At 46.9% G+C, this 18,891-nt stretch overlaps 1 protein-coding gene across 2 annotated transcripts in view; it reads right to left on the reverse strand.

Moving 5' to 3' along the window:
• Positions 1-18,030, reverse strand: part of EPHA8 (EPH receptor A8) — a 60,231-nt gene extending 42,201 nt beyond the window's left edge. For both annotated transcript variants that reach the window (XM_003341007.3, XM_007491211.2), the window contains exon 1: positions 17,315-18,030. In XM_003341007.3, coding sequence (XP_003341055.2) covers positions 17,315-17,402 — 88 coding nt within the window. In that variant the 5' untranslated portion in view covers positions 17,403-18,030. The remainder of the gene's footprint in view (positions 1-17,314) is intronic.
• Positions 18,031-18,891: the final 861 nt, after the last annotated feature.

Below are 18,891 nucleotides of genomic sequence, written 5' to 3' on the forward strand. Positions count from 1 at the left end.
ATTTAGTTCCTTTACTTTCTGGCTCCTGACCTTTTCCCAGCTCAGCAACCTATTACCCCTCGCCTGACTGCTGCTACCTCTCCAGAACTCTCCCTTTGGCTGCTCTCCTTAGTCAGTAGAATCCCTCTCAACTAGAGACAGCATGAACATTGGAGGAAAGAACTCTATATTGGGAATCATGAGACCTGAGTTCTAGTTCCAGATCTATCAATGAATTAACTAGACGACCTCACTTTTAGACCTCTGTTCTTCATCTGGAAAATGAGAGAGTTGGACTAGATTTGTTCTCAAGTTCCTTCCAGCTCTGATATTAGATTCTGTCGAATTTGTCTCTGCTCTACTATTCTATGCTCTAAGGGCTCTTCAATGCTCTAAGGTCCCTTTCAGCTTTCATGTTCTAAGTACCCTCCCAGCTCTGATATTCTCTTTTCCAAAGGCCCTCCTAGTCCTGAAATTCTGGGTTATAAGTGTCCTCCCAGCTCTAACATTCTTTGTTCTAAGGTTTCTCTCAGCTCTGACATTCTCTGTTCTAAGGTCTCTCCCAGCTCTGACATTCTCTGTTCTAAGGTCTCTCCCAGCTCTGACATTCTCTGTTCTAAGGTCTCTCCCAGCTCTGACATTCTCTGTTCTAAGGTCTCTCCCAGCTCTGACATTCTCTGTTCTAAGGTCTCTCCCAGCTCTGACATTCTCTGTTCTAAGGTCTCTCCCAGCTCTGACATTCTCTGTTCTAAGCTCTCTCCCAGCTCTGACATTCTCTGTTCTAAGGTCTCTCCCAGCTCTGACATTCTCTATTCTAATGACCCTCCCAGCTCTGACATTTTTTTGTTCAAAGGGTCCTCCCAGCTCTAACATTCTTTGTTCTAAGGACCCTCCCAGCTCTGACATTCCCTGTTCCTAGAGCCCTCCCAGTCCTGAAACTCTGGGTTCTAAGGGCTCTCCTAGCTTAGAACAAAGAATGTTCTAAGGTCCGTCTCAGCTCTGACATTCTCTGTACTAAGTGGTCTGCCAGATCTGAACATTCTCTGTTGTGAGGACTCTCAGCTCTGCCATTCTTTGTTCTAATGGTCCTTTCAGCCCTGACATTCATGTTTCTAAGGGATCTCCCAGCTCTAACATTCTATGTTTGAAGAGCTCTCCCAGCTCTAACATTCTGTGTTGTTCTGCCCCCTCTAACTCTACAATTCTATGATCTTATTTCTCCCCCCCCCTTTCTCTTTACTTGGCTCCCCTCTGAGAAGCCCATCTAGCCATCTACTTCTCTTAGAGGCTCCATATCCTTTCCTTCCTAGCTCTATTCCCAGGTAGGCTCACCTCAATCTGGGACCTTCCCTTTAATCGGTCAGACTGATGCTTTTGCCAGATGAGGGTCCCAAGAAACCATTCTCCATCCCCATCTGTCCAGCATCTTTTATGTGGCTGAGGCATTAGCAATGGGATGTTCCTGGAATGCTGCATGCAGGTGCATTGAATGGGCAGGAACCCTCTGGGCATTTGTATGTCACGAGCATGCACCCACATGGAGAGAGGCAGTGGTTCTTGGTGTTTTTGCTGCTGCAGCCAGGTTTCCCCTCCCCGTGACTCCTGTACTCTTGGCTTACCACCCATTTGGAATTCCCCAGAAGCTCCAGCTAGGGACTGGGGTGGGGCAGGCAGAATCGGGAAAGGAGGAAGGCGGGCCAAGAGAGACACTTTCTATGCTTCTCATGGAAGGATCCCAAGGTAAAAAGCCATGAAGGAAATCCACCTTTGGGTTTGTCTTCTCTCTCCCTCCTCCTTCCTCTCTTCTCCTTCCTCCCCAGCAGGCCTCCTGAAGGAGGCAGGGAGAGAAACTCACTCCTCCTCCTCCCTCTTCACCAGCGTGGGAAAAACTGGGTCAGCCAGTGGGTTAGCAATCTCTCTTCTCTGGCTAGCCTGATGGGTGGGGGAGGAAAAAGGGGGGGGCCTGCAGGTCGCACTGCAGCTTCCCCCCCCCAGGGGTAGGCTCTAGTTTGAAGAAGAGGAAAAAGGGGAGTTACCATCTTCACCATGCCTTCCTGAGGGTCTTGGGCCAAGAGTCATCATGAGGGCAAGACCCTTTCTTTCTCCCCCACCTGTATCTCTCTTCCAGTGCAGCATAGCCCACAGGGTAAGACCCCAGCACTGTTCTTCTGCCTCATCCCCAAATGCATCCCCTGGTTATAAAACATAGAACATTAGAGTCAGTAGCAAGCTTGTCACAGAGAGCTCTGAAGGGACCTTTAGGTCATAGAATATCAGAGCAGGGAGAGGTATTAGGACCAATAATGCCAGAGCTTGAAGGAGCCTTGGAGAACAGAATATCAGAGCTAGAATGGGCTTAGAATACAGAATGTCAGAGCTGGAAGAAACCTTAGAATCCAGAATGCAAAGCTGGGAGGACCCTTAGAACATAGAATATCATGGCTAGAAGAAACCTTAGAATCCAGAATGCAAGGCTGGGAGGACCCTTAGAACACAGAATATCATGGCTAGAAGAAACTTTAGAATCTAGAATGCAAGGCTGGGAGGACCCTTAGAACATAGAATGTCAGGACTAGAAGAAACCTTAGAATCCAGAATGCAAAGCTGGGAGGACCCTTAGAACACAGAATAACATGGCTAGAAGAAACCTTAGAATCCAGAATGCAAGGCTGGGAGGACTCTTAGAACCCAGAATGCAAGGCTGGAAGGACCCTTAGAACATAGAATGTCAGGACTAGAAGAAACCTTAGAATCCAGAATGCAAAGCTGGGAGGACCCTTAGAACACAGAATAACATGGCTAGAAGAAACCTTAGAATCCAGAATGCAAGGCTGGGAGGACTCTTAGAACCCAGAATACAGAGCTGGGAGGACCTTTAGAACATAGAATGTCAGGACTAGAAGAAACCTTAGAATCCAGAATGCAAAGCTGGAAGGACACCTAGAAAGCAATGTCAGAGCTGGGAGAAACCTTAGGACCCAGAATGCAGAGCTGGAAGGACCCTTAGAACACAAAATGTTAGCCAGGGAAGGACCTTACAACATAGAAATTCAGAGCTAGAAGGGGTCATAGAAAGAGAATATCAGTTAGGAGGAACCTTAGAACATAGAATATTAGCTCTAGAAGAGATCTTAGAGTGTAAAAAGATATGCCTGGAAAGTTCCTTCCAACATAGAACATCAGAGCTGTAAGGGAATTTAGTAAATATCTGGTCCAAATTTTTATTTTACAGATAAGGAAACAGCAAGTGCCTTATTCAAATTTGCATAAAGAAATGTGGTTGTGTAATAAATGGAAAGATGCCCGGATACAAAGTAAATGGAAAGAATAAGCAAACAAACAAAACTGAATGCTGTGTAATTTTAATAGTCTTGCTTAGGGTTGGAGAAGAGATGAGACAACAAACTTTTCTCCTTTCTTTGCAGAGGTGAAGGACTATGGGTGCAGAACATTGCATACCTTTTTATCAGATTTAGCTGATGTGTTGGTGAATATGGCTTAACTGCTTTATTTCCCTTTTTGCTTTAAGGTTTCTAGATTGCAAAGGATGGCTGTCTGAGGAGGACAGGGAGGAAGGATATATTTGGAAATGAAGATAATGTAAAAATATAACACTTTTTTTGAAGAACTGAGTTTTTATTCAGAGTCTGGGTTTGAATCCCAGCTACTTTAACAACTACCTAGCTGTGTGGCCCTGTATAAGTCTAGGAATCTCTCTGGGTCTCATTTTTCTCAACTGTAAAATAAAAGGGTTGGATCAGATCAGGGGGTTTTAATCTGTAGTTTGGGGGGATTAGTGGATGGATTTCTAGGGGTTGATGAACTTGAATGGGGAAAATTAGATCTTTATTTCAACATAATTGGTTTCTTTTGTAATTCTATGAACTTTACACAGTTAAAAACATTATTGCAAGGAGGGGTCCAAACTGGACTTCCAAAGGGCTCCACGACACCAAAAAGGTTAAGAATCTCTGGCTGGAACACAATTCTGAGGAACTTATAATGAAGAATGTTCTCCACCTTGAGAGAAAGAACTGTTGGATTCAGATGCAGATCAAAGCATGCAATTTTTCAATTAAGTTTATTTGGGCTTTTGTTTTGGGGTTTGGGTTTTATATGAGAATTCTGTTACAACAATGAATAATATGGAAATATGTTTTGTCTGATAATACATGTATAACCCAGATCGAATTGCTTGCCAGGAGCTGGAGTGGGAAGGGAAGGGAGAGAGGGAGACAGATTAGAACATGTGACAATGGAAAACATATGGAAATTTGTTATTACATGTAATTGGTAAAAATAAAATATCCTTATATAAATAAGTAAATAAAATATTCATCTTTATTTTTTAAAGAAGGAATCTCTGACTAGACTAAATTCTAAGATGAATTCTCTTCCCTATTAGAAGGTAAGCTCCCTAAGAGCAGGAATTAGCTTGTATTTTTATTTTTAATCCCCAGAGCCTGGCAAATAGGGGGTATTTAATAAATACATTTCATTCATTCATTGGTCATTCTCTCCCTCATTCCAGCTGTAAAGTTTATCATCCCATGAGTAAATGATAAAACTAGGACAAATCCAAGACTGGAATCATTATGTGATTTTAAGATGGTCTAATGCGTCAAATGTAAACTCCTCAACTTGCTTCCCAAGACCCTCCATAAACCTGGTCCTACCATCTCTTTAATGGCATAATGAAAGGCCCAATACCTTTTTTTAAATTAATTTTTATTGATATCTTTCATTTTCAAGTCACCTACATTTCTCAATGCCTCTACCTCCCTTCTCTCTCCCAGAGAACCATCGTATAAAGGAGTTGCCCTTTAAAAGCCCAAGATGCACCTAACTGCTGAAAGCAAACATATCAAAAAATAACAAGAAGGGCAGAAACCAGATCTGGAAAAACCTAATCAAAATATGAAAAAAATATGATATTGAACTCAGCGTTCCACACATGCGGCTCCTCACCTCTGCAAAGAATGGAAAGGAGATTGGACAGGTACCTTCTCATATCTGCTCCTTGAAATAGCTCCTACTTCTGTTCTACTTTTTATAAAGTACTTTCTTCATGGTGGGGCTAAGGAATACAGATGTTATTATTTTACTCAAGAGAAAATTGAGGCACAGAAATTCAATTGACTTATCTAGCATCACAGAGCTTTAAAATACTGATACTATTACTACTACTGCTACTCTACTACTACTACTATTCTATTACTACTTTTATTACTACTACTACTGCTACTGTTACTACTACTATTACTACTACACTATTACAACTATTACTACTACTACTGTTACTACAACTGCTACTCTATTACTACTATTACTACTACTACTACTCTTCTATTTCTACTGTTACTACTACTACTCTATTACTACTGTTAGTTACTACCTCTACCATTACTACTACTAATATTCGGTTACTACTACTGTTACTACTACTTTAGTATTACTGTTAGTTACTACTGTTCTACTACTACTGTTACTACTACTATTATTACTACTACTACTACTACTACTAAAAAAACCCAAATGAGTTAACAATATATGTACTTTGCCAACCTATATAACACAATATAAATGTCAGCTATTAGATAAGTATTATTATAAATATATAATGCTTAAATATTACTATGCTACTTTGTGTTATTATATATTGCTATATTATCATTACATATGATAATATTATTATAGTAGCTAGTATTTATGTAGCACTTTAAAGTTAGCAAAATACTTTCTTTGTTACCCTACCTGGTCCTCACAACAACCTTGCAAGATAGGAATTTTTTTTTTTCATTTCACTGTTGAGGAACTTTATTGGAATTAAACAGCTAAGGAAGTATATGAAGTAGGATTTGAAAACTTGGGACCTGCTATCCATTATGCCACCTAAGTGCCTTTTGATCCACAGTGGGTAGCAGGGGATGAGATCCAGAGCTAGAAGGGGCCCCAGAGGTCATATAGTCCAACCTAGCCATTTTACAGATAGGAAAATTGAGGCCCATGGTAGTTGGGTAGCAAAAGAGTGCTGTAGTAGTCACCCTCTGAGGTGATATCTAAACCCAAGCATCCTGACTCTGGAGCAAGTATTCTTTCTGGGTATGGAAACTGCTCTCCACTCCTGCCTGGTTGGTTTCCCTGTTATTCTCTGCACAATCCAAGTTCTCTTCTACCTCTTCACCTTTGCTCAAGCTGGGACCTCCACAGAAAACAGCCTCCTTTATCTTCTCCACTTGGTTAATTGTTCCAAATCCTTCTACCGCAAAGACCTGGCTCTGTCTCTGTCTCTCCTCCCTCTCCTCCCTCTCCTCTCTCTCTCTGTATTGTGCCAAGTCACCTAGACTGGGAGTCCCCTGAGACTCAGGGTCAGAGAAGGGAATGACTTGCCTAAGGTCACATTGCTAACAGAGGATAAATCTGAAATTTGAACCCAAAGCCTCTGACTGGAAGTCCAGCACTCCTTGGGGAGGCTGAATCTGCAATGTGAAGTTAGTCTTCCACCAGGCAAATGGGGTGATGATTTTCCCACCATCACCGCAAGTCATAAAGTGGAGGTCTCATAGATTTGGACCTGGAAAAGACCTTTGAAGCCACCTATTCCAACCCCTTCATTTTACAGAGGGGGAAACTGAGGAACAAAGAGGCTAAACAGCTTATCTTTGGTCACTCGGGCACACCTCCTCCTCCCACTATGCTATAGAAAGTGTTTTTGTATTTAGCTGTTTCAATATTGTTTCCCTCATTAGGCTGGAAGCTCCTTGAAAATGGGACTCTTTTGTTTATCTTTGTATCCCCAGGCTTAGCAAGGTGTCAGGCACACAGTAGGTGCTTAATAAATATTTATTGATTGACTGACCAGAGTACTCTGGACTAAAAGTACAACCTTGACCCAAAGTCTCCAGCTATTTCAATAAGTGTAGAGGTATTCAGTTATTTTGTGAAATTATTTTTCAGTCTTTCTTTTTATATATATAGCATATATACATATATGCATATATGCGCACGCACACACACAAATATATGCATTTGCTCTCCTCTTTTCAGAAATTTTAACTTGGGGATATGGCCTATGTTTGGGAACAATCTATATTCAGACCAGCTCTTCTCCCCACTCTCTTCTTTTTCCTTCTCTTCTTCCTTTCCCCTCTCCTTTACACTCTTCCCATCGCCTCTTCTCATCCCTTCCTTTGCCTTCCTTCAGGTTTCCCTTCCCAGTTCTCTCCTCTATTCTCCTGATTTGCCTCCTCTCTCCTTTAGAGGCTGTCTCTCTCTTTGCAGCTTTTTTCCCTTCCCCCTGGCCTGCTTTCTCTCCTCACCACTTCCCTCCCCTTCTCTGTCCTCTTCCTTCCCTTGTCTTTCTCTCCTCTGCTCTCTCTCCTTCCATCTCCCTCCCAGCTCCCCTCCCCTTGAATACTAAGCACCACTTGGATGACAAAACCAGAATCCAAAAAGATTTCAACAGGCTAGAAGAACAATCTGAATCTAATAAGGTGAAATTAATGGGGATAAATGTGAAGCCTAACACTTGGGTTTGACAAAGAATCAACCAAACGAGTTGAGGATGGGGTACGATCCAGGGTCCTAGATGATAAATAAATCCTGTGACGAAGATCTGGCAGTCTTAGTGAACTACAAGCTGAGTGTGGGTCAGCATAATGACCTTGAAATCAAAAGTGAAATGACCCTGCTGTTATTGTACCTGGGCAGGCCACCCCTAGAGGACTGTGGCCAGATGTGAGCAGCCCATTTTATGAAGGGCATCAATAAAGCTGGAACCCAGTGAGACCCTGGTGAGAAAAGAAGCAGCCAGGATCAGGAAGAGATTTGGAGACGCGGCTTCATGAGGACTGGTTGGAGGAACTGGGAATGTTGAAGCAGGATGAGAAACAACTTATCAGGAGACATATTCAAGTATCTGATGGGCTTTCATGAGGGAGAGGGATTAGACATGCTCTGCTTGGCCCCAGAGGGTAGAGCTAGAAAGGACAGGTAGCAATGACAGAAAGGTTCATTCTAGCTACAGTGTGGATGAGCCCTGCTAGCAATCAGAGCTGTCCAAAAGGGACATGGGCTAGCTCAGCCGCTCCTGAGTTCTCTATCACCAGAGGTCTTCAAGCAGAAGATGGGTGTCCCCATGTCCTGATGATGAGGATAGAATTCATGTTCAGCTACAGTGTAGATTAGATTGGCCTCTGCCATCCTTCCATTTCTAAGACTCTGAAGGACCTGAGCTAGGGCAGCTAGACGATGGTGTGGCGAGAGAGCCAGGCTTGGAATCAGGAAGAGCTGAATTAGAACCTGCCCTCAGACATTTGCCAGCGGGGTGACTCTGAGCAAGTCACTTAACTCCTGTTTGCCTCAGTTCCTCATATGTAAATTGGAGTGACAGAGGAGAAGGAAATATCAACTACTCTGATATCTCTCCCAATGGACAAAAGGCATCTAGGGTCAACAGAATGGCTCAACAACAACAGCAATAATGAGGAACCTGAGAGGGCGACAGAGAATGTCAGAGTTGGGAAGACCCTTAAATCACAGAATGTCAGGGCTGGGAGAGACCTTAGAACAGAGAATGTCAGATCTGGGAAAGACTTTAGAACAAAGAATGTCAGAGCTGGGAGAGACCTTAGAACAGAGAATGTCAGAGCTGGGAGAGACCTTAGAACACAGAATGTCAGAGCTGGGAGAGACCTTAGAATACAATGTTAGAGCTGGGAGAAGTCTTAGAACAGAGAATGTCAGAGCAGTGAAGAGTCTTAGAACTTAGAATATCAGAGCTGGGAGATACCTTCCTTAGAATCTAGGATGTCGGAGCTGAGAGAGACCTTAGAACAGAGAATGTCAAAGCTGGAAGGAGCCTGAGAACAGAGAATGTCAGAGCTAGAAGGAACCTCAGAACAGAGAATGTCAGAGCTGGGAGAGACCTTAGAACAGAGAATGTCAGAGCTGGGAGAGATCTTAGAACAGAGAATGTCAGAGCTGGAAGGAGCCTCAGAACAGAGAATGTCAGAGCTGGGAGAGAGCTTAGAACAGAGAATGTCAGACCTGGGAGAGTCCTTAGAACAGAGAATGTCAGAGCTGGAAGGAGCCTCAGAACAGAGAATGTCAGACCTGGGAGAGATCTTAGAACAGAGAATGTCAGAGCTGGAAGGAGCCTCAGAACAGAGAATGTCAGAGCTAGGAGGTATCCTAGAACAGAGAATGTCAGAGCTGAGAGGCACTTTAGAGAATCAAATAGAGTGTAGCTGGATGAGATCTCAGAACACAGAACGTTAGAGCTGGGGGTGGGTGATTAGAACAGAGAACATTAGAACTGGGAGTGCCGTTAGGACCCAGAATGTCAGATCTTGGAAAACGTCAGGACATGGAATATCAGAGGTGGGAGGGCTATCAGAACATGAAATGTCAAAACTGGGAGTGTCCTTTAGAACCCAGAATGTCAGAGCCAAGAGGCACTTTAGAGCATCAAATAGAGTGAAGCTGGATGAGATCTCAGAACAGAGAGTGTTAGAGCTGATTGAGACTTAGAACACTGAATTTCGGAGCTGGGAAAGCCCTTAGAAATCATCTATTCCAAGGCCCTTATTTTCTAGAGGAGGCCACTTACAGAAACCATTCTGTTCTCATAACTGGCTGCTCTGACTAAATGTGCCCTCTGATGCCTCTCCAGCTCTGCTTCTGGGTCTTCACGTCCCCCTCCTTCTCTCCTTCCCTCCCTCTGAACTGAATACTAAGCACTCTCTCCCACAAGTCATATCCCACATAAAAGGTGAAAGTGCTAGTGCCCTCTGCCCTTTCCAAACACACACACACACACACACACACACACACACCTTGTGGAGATCCTCACTCAGCTCCTGGCTTCTCTCCTCCCACAATCTCTCCCCCAGCCCCCCAGGCTGAGGGAATACTGGACAGTCAGGAGACCCCTGAGTTGGAATCTTAATTGTGACCCTTGTTGGCCGGGTGACTAAGGACGAGTCACCGCACCTCTGAATCCCAGCTTCCCCCTCGAGCCAGGGCGCCAGCATTCAGAAGGTGGCTGAGAGGATCCCATCAGGGAAGGCACAGAAAATGCTTCCCCAAATAAGTCAAAGCCATTCTTGTTACTGGCTGAGAGGCAGCTTGTGTCCTGGCTGGGGGGGAGGGGGGGCTGACCTTGAACTTGGGAATTCCTGGCTTCTGAGTTCTGTCTTGGACCCAGACTCTGACAGGGACCCCTAAATGAATCACCCCAGGCAGCTCTAAGGCTAGATATTACACGGGAGTTGCTGATCGGCATTAGGGAATGGAGTTTCCCATACAGATAGAATCACAAGTCTCTACTCCACCCCCTCAGAAAAAAAATATACTAATAGGTATGAATATAGAAAAATCTGCGCTTTTTTAGGCAGCTTTTGAGGCCCAGAATAATCAAGTCCTGGAGGATAATCCCAAACCATAGAGAATTCTAAAGCACTTAAAAAAAAAAAAACACTTACCTTCTGTCTTAGTAGCGATTCTAAGACAGAGTGGCAAGGGCTAGGGAATCAGGGTTAAGAGACTTGCCCAGGGTCACACAGCTAGCAAATGCCTGAGGTCACATCTGAACCCAGGACCCCCTGACTCCAGACCTGGTGCTCTCTCCACCGTGCTACCTAGCTGCCCCTAAAGTACTTTCCACCAATTTTGGAACACAGTGTATTTCTACCCCTTCCCCACCAACACAATCTTCCTTTTCAGTTTCCTGAAGTCAGGAAGTAGGGCAGCAAGGTGGCCCAATGGATAGAGTGATGGCCCTGTAGTCAGGAGGATCTGAGTTCAAATTTGACCCCAAATAATAACTATCTGAGCCTGGGCAAGTCACTTTACCTTGTTTGCCTCAGTTTCCTCATCTGTAAAATGAGCTGGAGAAAGAAATGGCAAACCACTCCCCTATCTCTGCCAAGAAAACCCCAAATGGGATCATGAAGAGTCGGACATGAAACAACTGAACAATAATATTCCAATGGCTTTATACTCCCTGGTTTGCATAATGGACCCTTCAAATCTAAGCTCCTTCCACTTGATTTCTCACCACATACCTTTGCATTCATTGCTTCCAGTGCCTGGCATGCATCCAAGTGTTCGACCCTACTCAAATGCCAGCTCCCTGAGGAAGCCGGCCCACAGCAGAATCAAGAGACTTGGTTTTGAGTTGGGATCTACTCACTCTTTAGCTGCATGGCTGGGTAAAAAAAAAAAAATCTCTTCATTTCTGGGACCTCTTGTTTCCTCATCTGTACAATGGGAATAATAATCCTTGCACCATACCCGCCAGAGGTCATAGCAGTAAAAGGTGCATTGTGGACTTCGAGACACTAGACAAATGGGAGCTAGGCCCTCACCCATATTACCTCTTAGCCCCTTAGAGCATCATAGTATATGTAGTAAACTGATAGTACACTTGACTCTTAGCCCCCTTTACTAGGAAGATATCAGTCTAATTTGTGTTATATTTTGTCGGTTGTCTCACTCCTCCCCAATAAATCTTAAATGCCTTGTCTGACTCATCAGCAAAATGCTCTACATTTCCAGGGGCTCTAGACCAGGGGTTTCTTAAATGGAAGAAGCTCCCATTGTGGGGAAAAAAAACCTTCTGGCAAGGGGATTAGCAACACATCTTTAACGTGGTGTTTTAGAGAATTGTCTGGGACACCAAGAGGGAGAGTGACTTGTCCAAAGTTTCATAGCCAGTATATATCAGAGGCAGGACTTGAACTCAGGTCTTCTTGTTTTCAAGGTTGGGTCTCTATCCTCCAAGCCAAATCTCTTCTTACTTTAAAGAGAGTAAGAGTGCTTAATTGGTTGTTGAATTCATGTATGAAAGACAATGAGGCAGCAAGGCATGGGTGGCAAGGGGGAGGAATGTCAACATAGCATGAAATCTATCTGGACCACGAGCCCCCGAAGTAGATAATCCCCAAGCAAGTGATTGAGAAGTGACTGTCAGGCCATCTTCCTCTCCTTATAGAAGTGTGTCAACCCCCAATGGGGTTATCTTGTAATATGGTGGATCCAGTGGTCTATGAATAGGTGGTAGTTGGGTAGGGGAAGCAGTACATGCAGAGAATTAGCCATGATAATGGCTTTCTCATGCCCCAGTGGAGTGGCACTGGGGGAAGAGCTCTTCCTAATGCCAGTGGAACAGTATTAGAAATCCCCTTAGTCCAAGCTCACTCAGGGAAAACTCCTGCCCATTTTACTGGGAGGAAGCTGGGGCCCGAGGTCCTACCCCTTGACTTCACTCCACAGGCATCTAGTCTAGTCTCTTCTCTCTCTCTCTCTCTCTCTCTCTCTCTCTCTCTCTCTCTCTCTCTCTCTCTCTCTCTCTCTCTCTCTCTCTCTCTCTCTCTCTTCCCTCTATTTCTCTCTCTCACTGTCTTTCTCTCTTTGTCTTTCTCTTCTCTCTTTCTTCTCTCTCCTCCTTCTCCTCTCTCTCTGTCTCTGTCTCTGTCTCTCCCCCTTATTTTCTCTTATTAACAACTCTAGGACAAAAGATAGGCAAGAGCTAGGCAATCAGGGTTAAGTGACTTGCCCAGGGTCACTGGTCTAGGAAGTGTTTGACGCCAGATTTGAACAGAGGATATCCTATCTCCAGGTCAGATACTCTATCCACTGTGCTACCTAGCTGCACCCCACCAGGGGCATCTATTCTCAATGGCCCCCTACTCCCAACAGCCTTGCACTATGTTGCTTCAGGTCAATTCAATTCTGCATTTATTGCTTTGAAAGGAGGGTGGCATAAAGAGGTAGCCTTGAAATAAGGAAGAGCTGGGTTCAAGTTCCCATCTGATACATACTAGCTGTGTGACTCTGGGAAAGTCACTTAACTTCTCACAACCACCAGATAATTCTGTATTACTTTAGGTTATAGATAGGGAACCAATCTGTACTGGTAAAGAGAGTTTTCTCACTGTGCATTCCCATATATTAATGCAAATATTGGTTTAATCTAAGAATAAAAGGGAAGTTGGGAGGCACCATGGATAGAGACACCAGACTGAGAGTTGGGAAGACCTGAATTATTGAAATGCAGTCTCAGACATTTAGTAGCAGTGTGACCCTGGGCAAGTCACTTAAGCTTTTTGGCCTCACTTACTCATCTATAAAATGAGCTGGAGAAGGAAATGGCAAACCATTCTAATACCTTTGTCACAAAGAAGAAACAACCTCAAATGGGATCATGAGGATTTGGCCAGGACTGAAAAACAACTGAACAGCAACAAGAAGAATAAAATCCATTGATTAAGAGCCTATACTGGGACAGTTAGGTTAGTACAGTGGATGGTCCTTCACATCCCTTCCCAGACACGGTTCAAAAAACAAAAGAGCCTGTGCTCTGTTAGTGGCTTTAATAAACACTCAGATTAGGCTAAGGGTCCAAAGAAAAGGGAACAAAAAGGCCTCTGCCCTTAGGAGACTCACATTCTCCTTCAAATCCATCCCCAAGTCTGTCTGGAATACTTAGGAGGCAATCAGCCCAGCATGGTACATTCAGCAGGACTGATGGAATCACATATTGGAGACAGTGATCCTGACCTCCCCTCCTGCACACACCATCCAGCTCCCTAGTGACATGGAGGATGACCCTGTCCCTGAGGACAATAAACTCTCTTCTCAGAACCATTCTCGGAACAATGGGCTCTGCCCAGACATGATGCCCCCTAATCTATGGACAACTGTCCTTTCCTTCAGGACAATAGTTATGACTTCTCCTTAGAGTCAGACTTGGAGATGGGGGTCCTGGGTTCAGATCTGGCCCCAGACACTTCCTAGCTGTGTGACCCTGGGCAAGTCATTTAACCCTAGTTGCCTAGCCCTTACTGCCCTTCTATTCTGGCTTGGAACTGACACGTAGCACCGATTCTAAGACAGAAGGTAAAGGTTTTTTTAATGACTACTCCCAAGGACAGTACTTATCCCCCAAGACAATGGACCCCACTCAACAGTGACCCTACCCTAAAGGAGGAAGACCCCCCAGGACAATGATCATACCCCTCATCTACTCAAGACCACAATCATCCCGATGGCAATGCCCCTCATTCTAGACAATAAGTATTCCTCAGACCGATGACCCTTCTCTTCTACTCAATGACTAAGCTCGTGTTCCTCCACCCCCAGCCTTCTCGAATCACCTCCTACAATATGGCTGCAAGCTTGGTCCCCAAATCCGTATGAGATGCTTTCTTCAAGGAGGAAAGAGCCTGATGCCCCCACTCCATGCATGCCCACACCCAGTGCTGAGACTCCAGCAATGCTAATCAGCAACTACAGCAGACAGCAGCAGCTCCCCTCCCCACCCCATGCCCCACCCTCATGGCTGAGAAGAGCCCCCTTGGAAAACCAGACCTCCAGCTCCCAAAGCCAAATTCTGCCCTGCCCATCTCCACCGCCTTCTCATCCAGGCCATCCTCTCCACCCCCGTGCCTCTTAGTAATCACTGGATGGCCAAATTCGGAGCAGGAGGGGACCTTGGAAATCATCTAGGCCACCCCCTTCATTTTACCAAGAAAAACAAGGTCCAGAGAAGGAAAAGGACTGGTTTAAACTAAGGTCATGCAGGTAAGAAAGCAGCAGGGCTTAGGATTCAAGCTCAGGCTCCCCAGCCTGGGTCTGAGATTTCTCTTGGCCCAGCTGCTTCCCACACTTAGCATTGGGGTGTTGATCCTGCCTGACCTGCAGGCCCTTTGCAGACACCTGTGCCAGGTATCGGTGGAAAGGCATGTGTGTGAGCACAGATGCCGGTGTGGAATTGGGGACCCTAGGGGGATGAGGGGACTGGCATTAGCTGCTGGTTCACCCCAGCTCAGTCAGAGCTCCACTCTGGCCTCAAAATATCAGCTGCTAGGACTCCAGGCCAAGGGTGGCACCCTGCCAAGCTCCAGACTACAGAATACCTGCTGAAATCTCAAGTCCCAGAATCTCTAAGAGGGCAGGGAGGGACCTCAGAAGGCATCTAACACTACCAGCAACTGATTGAGAATCTCTCCCCCTCCCTTGCAGCCCCAACAAGTAACTAGCCAGCCTCCACACGAAGTCCATCAGTGATGGAGAACTCACTACCTCCTAAGATAGCCCAGGGTGGTGTGGTCTAGTGACAAGATCCTTAGATTAAGGTCAGAGGTCCTGGATTGGAATTTGGGCTTTGCCATTTACTATCTCTACGTGGTTGTACTTTTCAGTTCAAGTGGGACTGGTCTCTCCTAGGTCCAAGTCCTCCAGTTCTAGATTGCTCATTGTTCATAAATTTTTCCACCTATGTAGCCCAAATCTAGTTCCATTCGATTAGGTCAAGGAGAAGCCTCACCCCAACTTATCTTCTCTTCTTGATAGCTCAACACTATTGCCACCTCCTCTGGCAAGCCTTCCCTGATTTGCTTCAATTACTGCTGTGATCTCTCTCTGCAAATTATGCTGTATTATGCAGATCTGTGTGTACTTAATCTCTCCCAAGAGCCTATCAGACCCTAAAGGCAGGCACAGAGTCACTTTTTGTCTATATCTTGGACATCCTAGCCGTTTAATAAATGCAGGTTACATTTATTTAAAGGGTATCCCTCTTGCCTGTGACTGACCTCCACAGCCCTGAAGACAATAACAGGTCCCCCACCTGGACTGTTTTCTTTCTTCGAGGTCAATTAAACCCATTTCCTTCGACTGGCATCCTGGCTGAGTCTTTAGTTTTGGCTCTATCTTAGCTAGCTAACCTCCTTGTACACTGCAGTTGGTCGGGGCCCTCCCTAAAATGCAGAGCTCAGAACTGGCTCCAATACACCAGATGAGTTCTGAGGAGGGGAGAGGAATGGAGCAATCAAGCACTCCCTCTTTGTGGATAACATGCTCCTGTCCAAGCTGGCACTGGGTCAGGGTGTCCTAAGGGCCAGAGAACAGGAACACTGGGAGCAGATGGTTCACTGGGCAGGCTGGGATGGGGAAATTGGTACTAAGGTCAACTCCCTTTCCCCCCACCCTCCATCACCGTCATTCTCCACAGTTACAAAGGAAACTCTGGGCACCCTTAGGGAGGAGCAGGAAGCTGACTGTGGGAGTTGATGGGGACCAGGAGGGAACAGAGAGCCTCAGGGGATCAATGGGAAAGACAGTGGGGGTCAAGAATGGCATGCAGCTGGTAGAGAAGGGAGCCCTGCAAGTAATCTCTTAATTCTCTCCAGCAAGGGTCAGTACTAGAAGTCAGACTGGGAGGTCCTTAACTGCTCAGTCTCTCAGGGTCTGATTTCCAAGCCCTTCGAAATAGTCCATCTGCCCTCTTCTCACCAGGAGTCAACTTCCAACTGCTTCCTACCCTCCCTCCAATACGGTAAGGCAGAAATTTGTAGCCAGGGAACCTGGGTTTTAATCCTTGTTCTTTTGCCTGCCTTTTTGTGTGACCTTGGGCAAGTCACTTGCCCACCCTCTCTGGCTGTTATCTCAATTTTAAAAGCCATCTAATTTATAGATGGTGTCTGGAAGGTCCCTTTGCAGCTCCAAATCTCTCCTTTTCTGTGGTCTATTCTTCAGCCCGTACTCTGGGTGACCAAACTGTGCTTGCCTACCCTTGCCTTCCTCCCTCCCACTGTTCCCAGGCCTTCTCTTAAACCCTTTTCTCTTCTAGATTCCTTCACTTTTTGCTCCCATCTCTGCCTCCCTTTCTTTGTCCCCTATCTATCTCTTCTCCATCTCCCTCCTTCTTTGCTGCTTTCTTCCCTCCCTCTCATCACTTCTCTCTTCCTGTACCTCAGCCTCCCTTTTCTTCTCCCCCGTCCGGCTGCCCTCTCCTTCCTCTGTCCTATATGAGGCTACTGCCCCTTTCTTCCCCAGTCTGTCAATCCTCGCCCTCCCCTCGGTCCCCTGCCCCCTTTAGCCCAGTGGCTCCTCTGCCTCTTCCCCCTTACTCCCTCTTCTTCTTCTCTCTGCCTGTCCGCCCCGGTTTGCCCGCTTCCTTTTCCTGCCCTACCCCGAGCCCCTCTCCAGAGTGTGCGTGCCCAGGGCTCGGAGCAGGAGCCCGCCTGCAGCTCGAACCAGAACGATAAGCGATGCTAGGAGCCCGAGCCCAAGCCCGGAGCCTGAGCGGGGGCGCGGGCTGGGGCGGGCCCCGGCACAGGGCCGTGGTGAGCGGGGCTCCGGGGTTCAGGGCCCTCCCGCGGGACAGGGACAGAGACTGGGGGCTGGGCTGGGCACCTGCTCCCTTAACCAGGACTGCCCTACGGCTGGGGGAGAGCGGTCCCCCGAGCAAGTGAACTTCGGGCGCCAGGAGAGCCGCAAGCCCCGCCCCCGCGTGCCCCCGGCGCCCACCCGCGTGCCCCCGGCTTACCTTCGCTGCGGGCCGCCGACATGCAGGTGGCGGCCACGGCCGTGACCACCCAGAGCGAGGAGGGCAGGCCGGCGCGGGCCGGGGCCATGGTCCCGGGGCCAGGACTGGGGCTGGGGGCTGGGGGCCGAGGCCGGGGCCAGGGCCGGGGGCGGGCAGCCCGCCGCGGCTCTCAGAGCCTTCCCCGCTCCTCCGCCACAGCCCCGCGCACGCCCCGCCGCTGCCCGCACATCGGCGCGCACAGCTACACTCGCACTCACACACGCACACAGCACCCCCCCACGCGCGCACAGACACACACAGACACACGCACACACACATACACCGGCGCGCGCGCGCACACACACACACCCCGACACACATACACCGACACACACCCCGACACACACGCGAGCGCAGCCTGCACCCGGGAAGGAGCCGGGCCCGTCACCGAGCTGAGCCAATCAGAAATGAGGGCTTTGACTAGAGCCACCTCACAACACACACATACACACACACACAACGCGGACACACAGTCTCCGACACACACGGAGACTCACACATACACCAAAAAGATCCACATACACTGCTGTTTAGTTCCACACTCATATACAACCATACACAAAGACACAAACAACACAGATTCACACAAACACTCACACACCCGAGATACACACAGACTCAGACAGATTCACACAGAGACACACAAAGGTATAGACACGCATACTGGACACACATACTTGGACATATGTACCAGACACACACCGGCTGTAATGCAGAGACCTCCACGAAGACTCACATTCCGACGCAGAGACAGACTCACCAAATGAACACACTCACAGAGACACATCCGCACGTATCCACTTCCCCTGTCTGGGCTTTCCTCGGGTTATTCTAAGTATCTCAACTGCTCTCCCTCTCTCTCTCGCTCTGTCTCTCCGTCTCTCTGTCTCTCTCTCTTACACACACACACACACACACACACACACACACACACACACACACACACACACACACACACCCTTCTCTCCCTGCTCCCCCTACCCTCTCAGCCTTCTCTCCAGAGCTAAAATCAGGTGTCTTTCGCCGGAATGTGAGAGCTGATTTTGTTCCTTTCTTTTCTCTGGAATTGGTTCGGAGAGCAAAGGAAGATGGGGGGGAGAGGGGGGAACCCTTGGATAGCCCGCTGTCCCAGGTACCTAACCCTACATTTCCCTGGGACTACTCTATCTAGGAACTAGCCACATGCTCCTGCCACTCTCTCTCTCTGCAGTTTCTTTCCTGTCCTCCCATTCCATAGAAAATAGTGGTGGTGTCCTACACCTTTGTGATGAGGCACACGCGCGCGCGCACACACACACACACACACACACACACACACACACACACACACACACACAGGGTCTTCCACAAGCAGACTAAGATAGAGAGAATCACATTGAAAGATTACTATAAGAAAGCAAAGACGCATTGGCTTCATGCTTTCAGACCCAAAGTTCCAGATTCAGGTGCCTGCCCTGAATTCCCTAGATCTCCCTGTGGGAGGGAGAGAGGCTGGGTCTCCAAGACAAGAGCTACTTGCCTGACCATGTGTGCTCAGC

The sequence above is a fragment of the Monodelphis domestica genome, chromosome 4, assembly GCF_027887165.1.
Source record: "Monodelphis domestica isolate mMonDom1 chromosome 4, mMonDom1.pri, whole genome shotgun sequence".
Lineage (NCBI taxonomy): Eukaryota > Metazoa > Chordata > Mammalia > Didelphimorphia > Didelphidae > Monodelphis > Monodelphis domestica.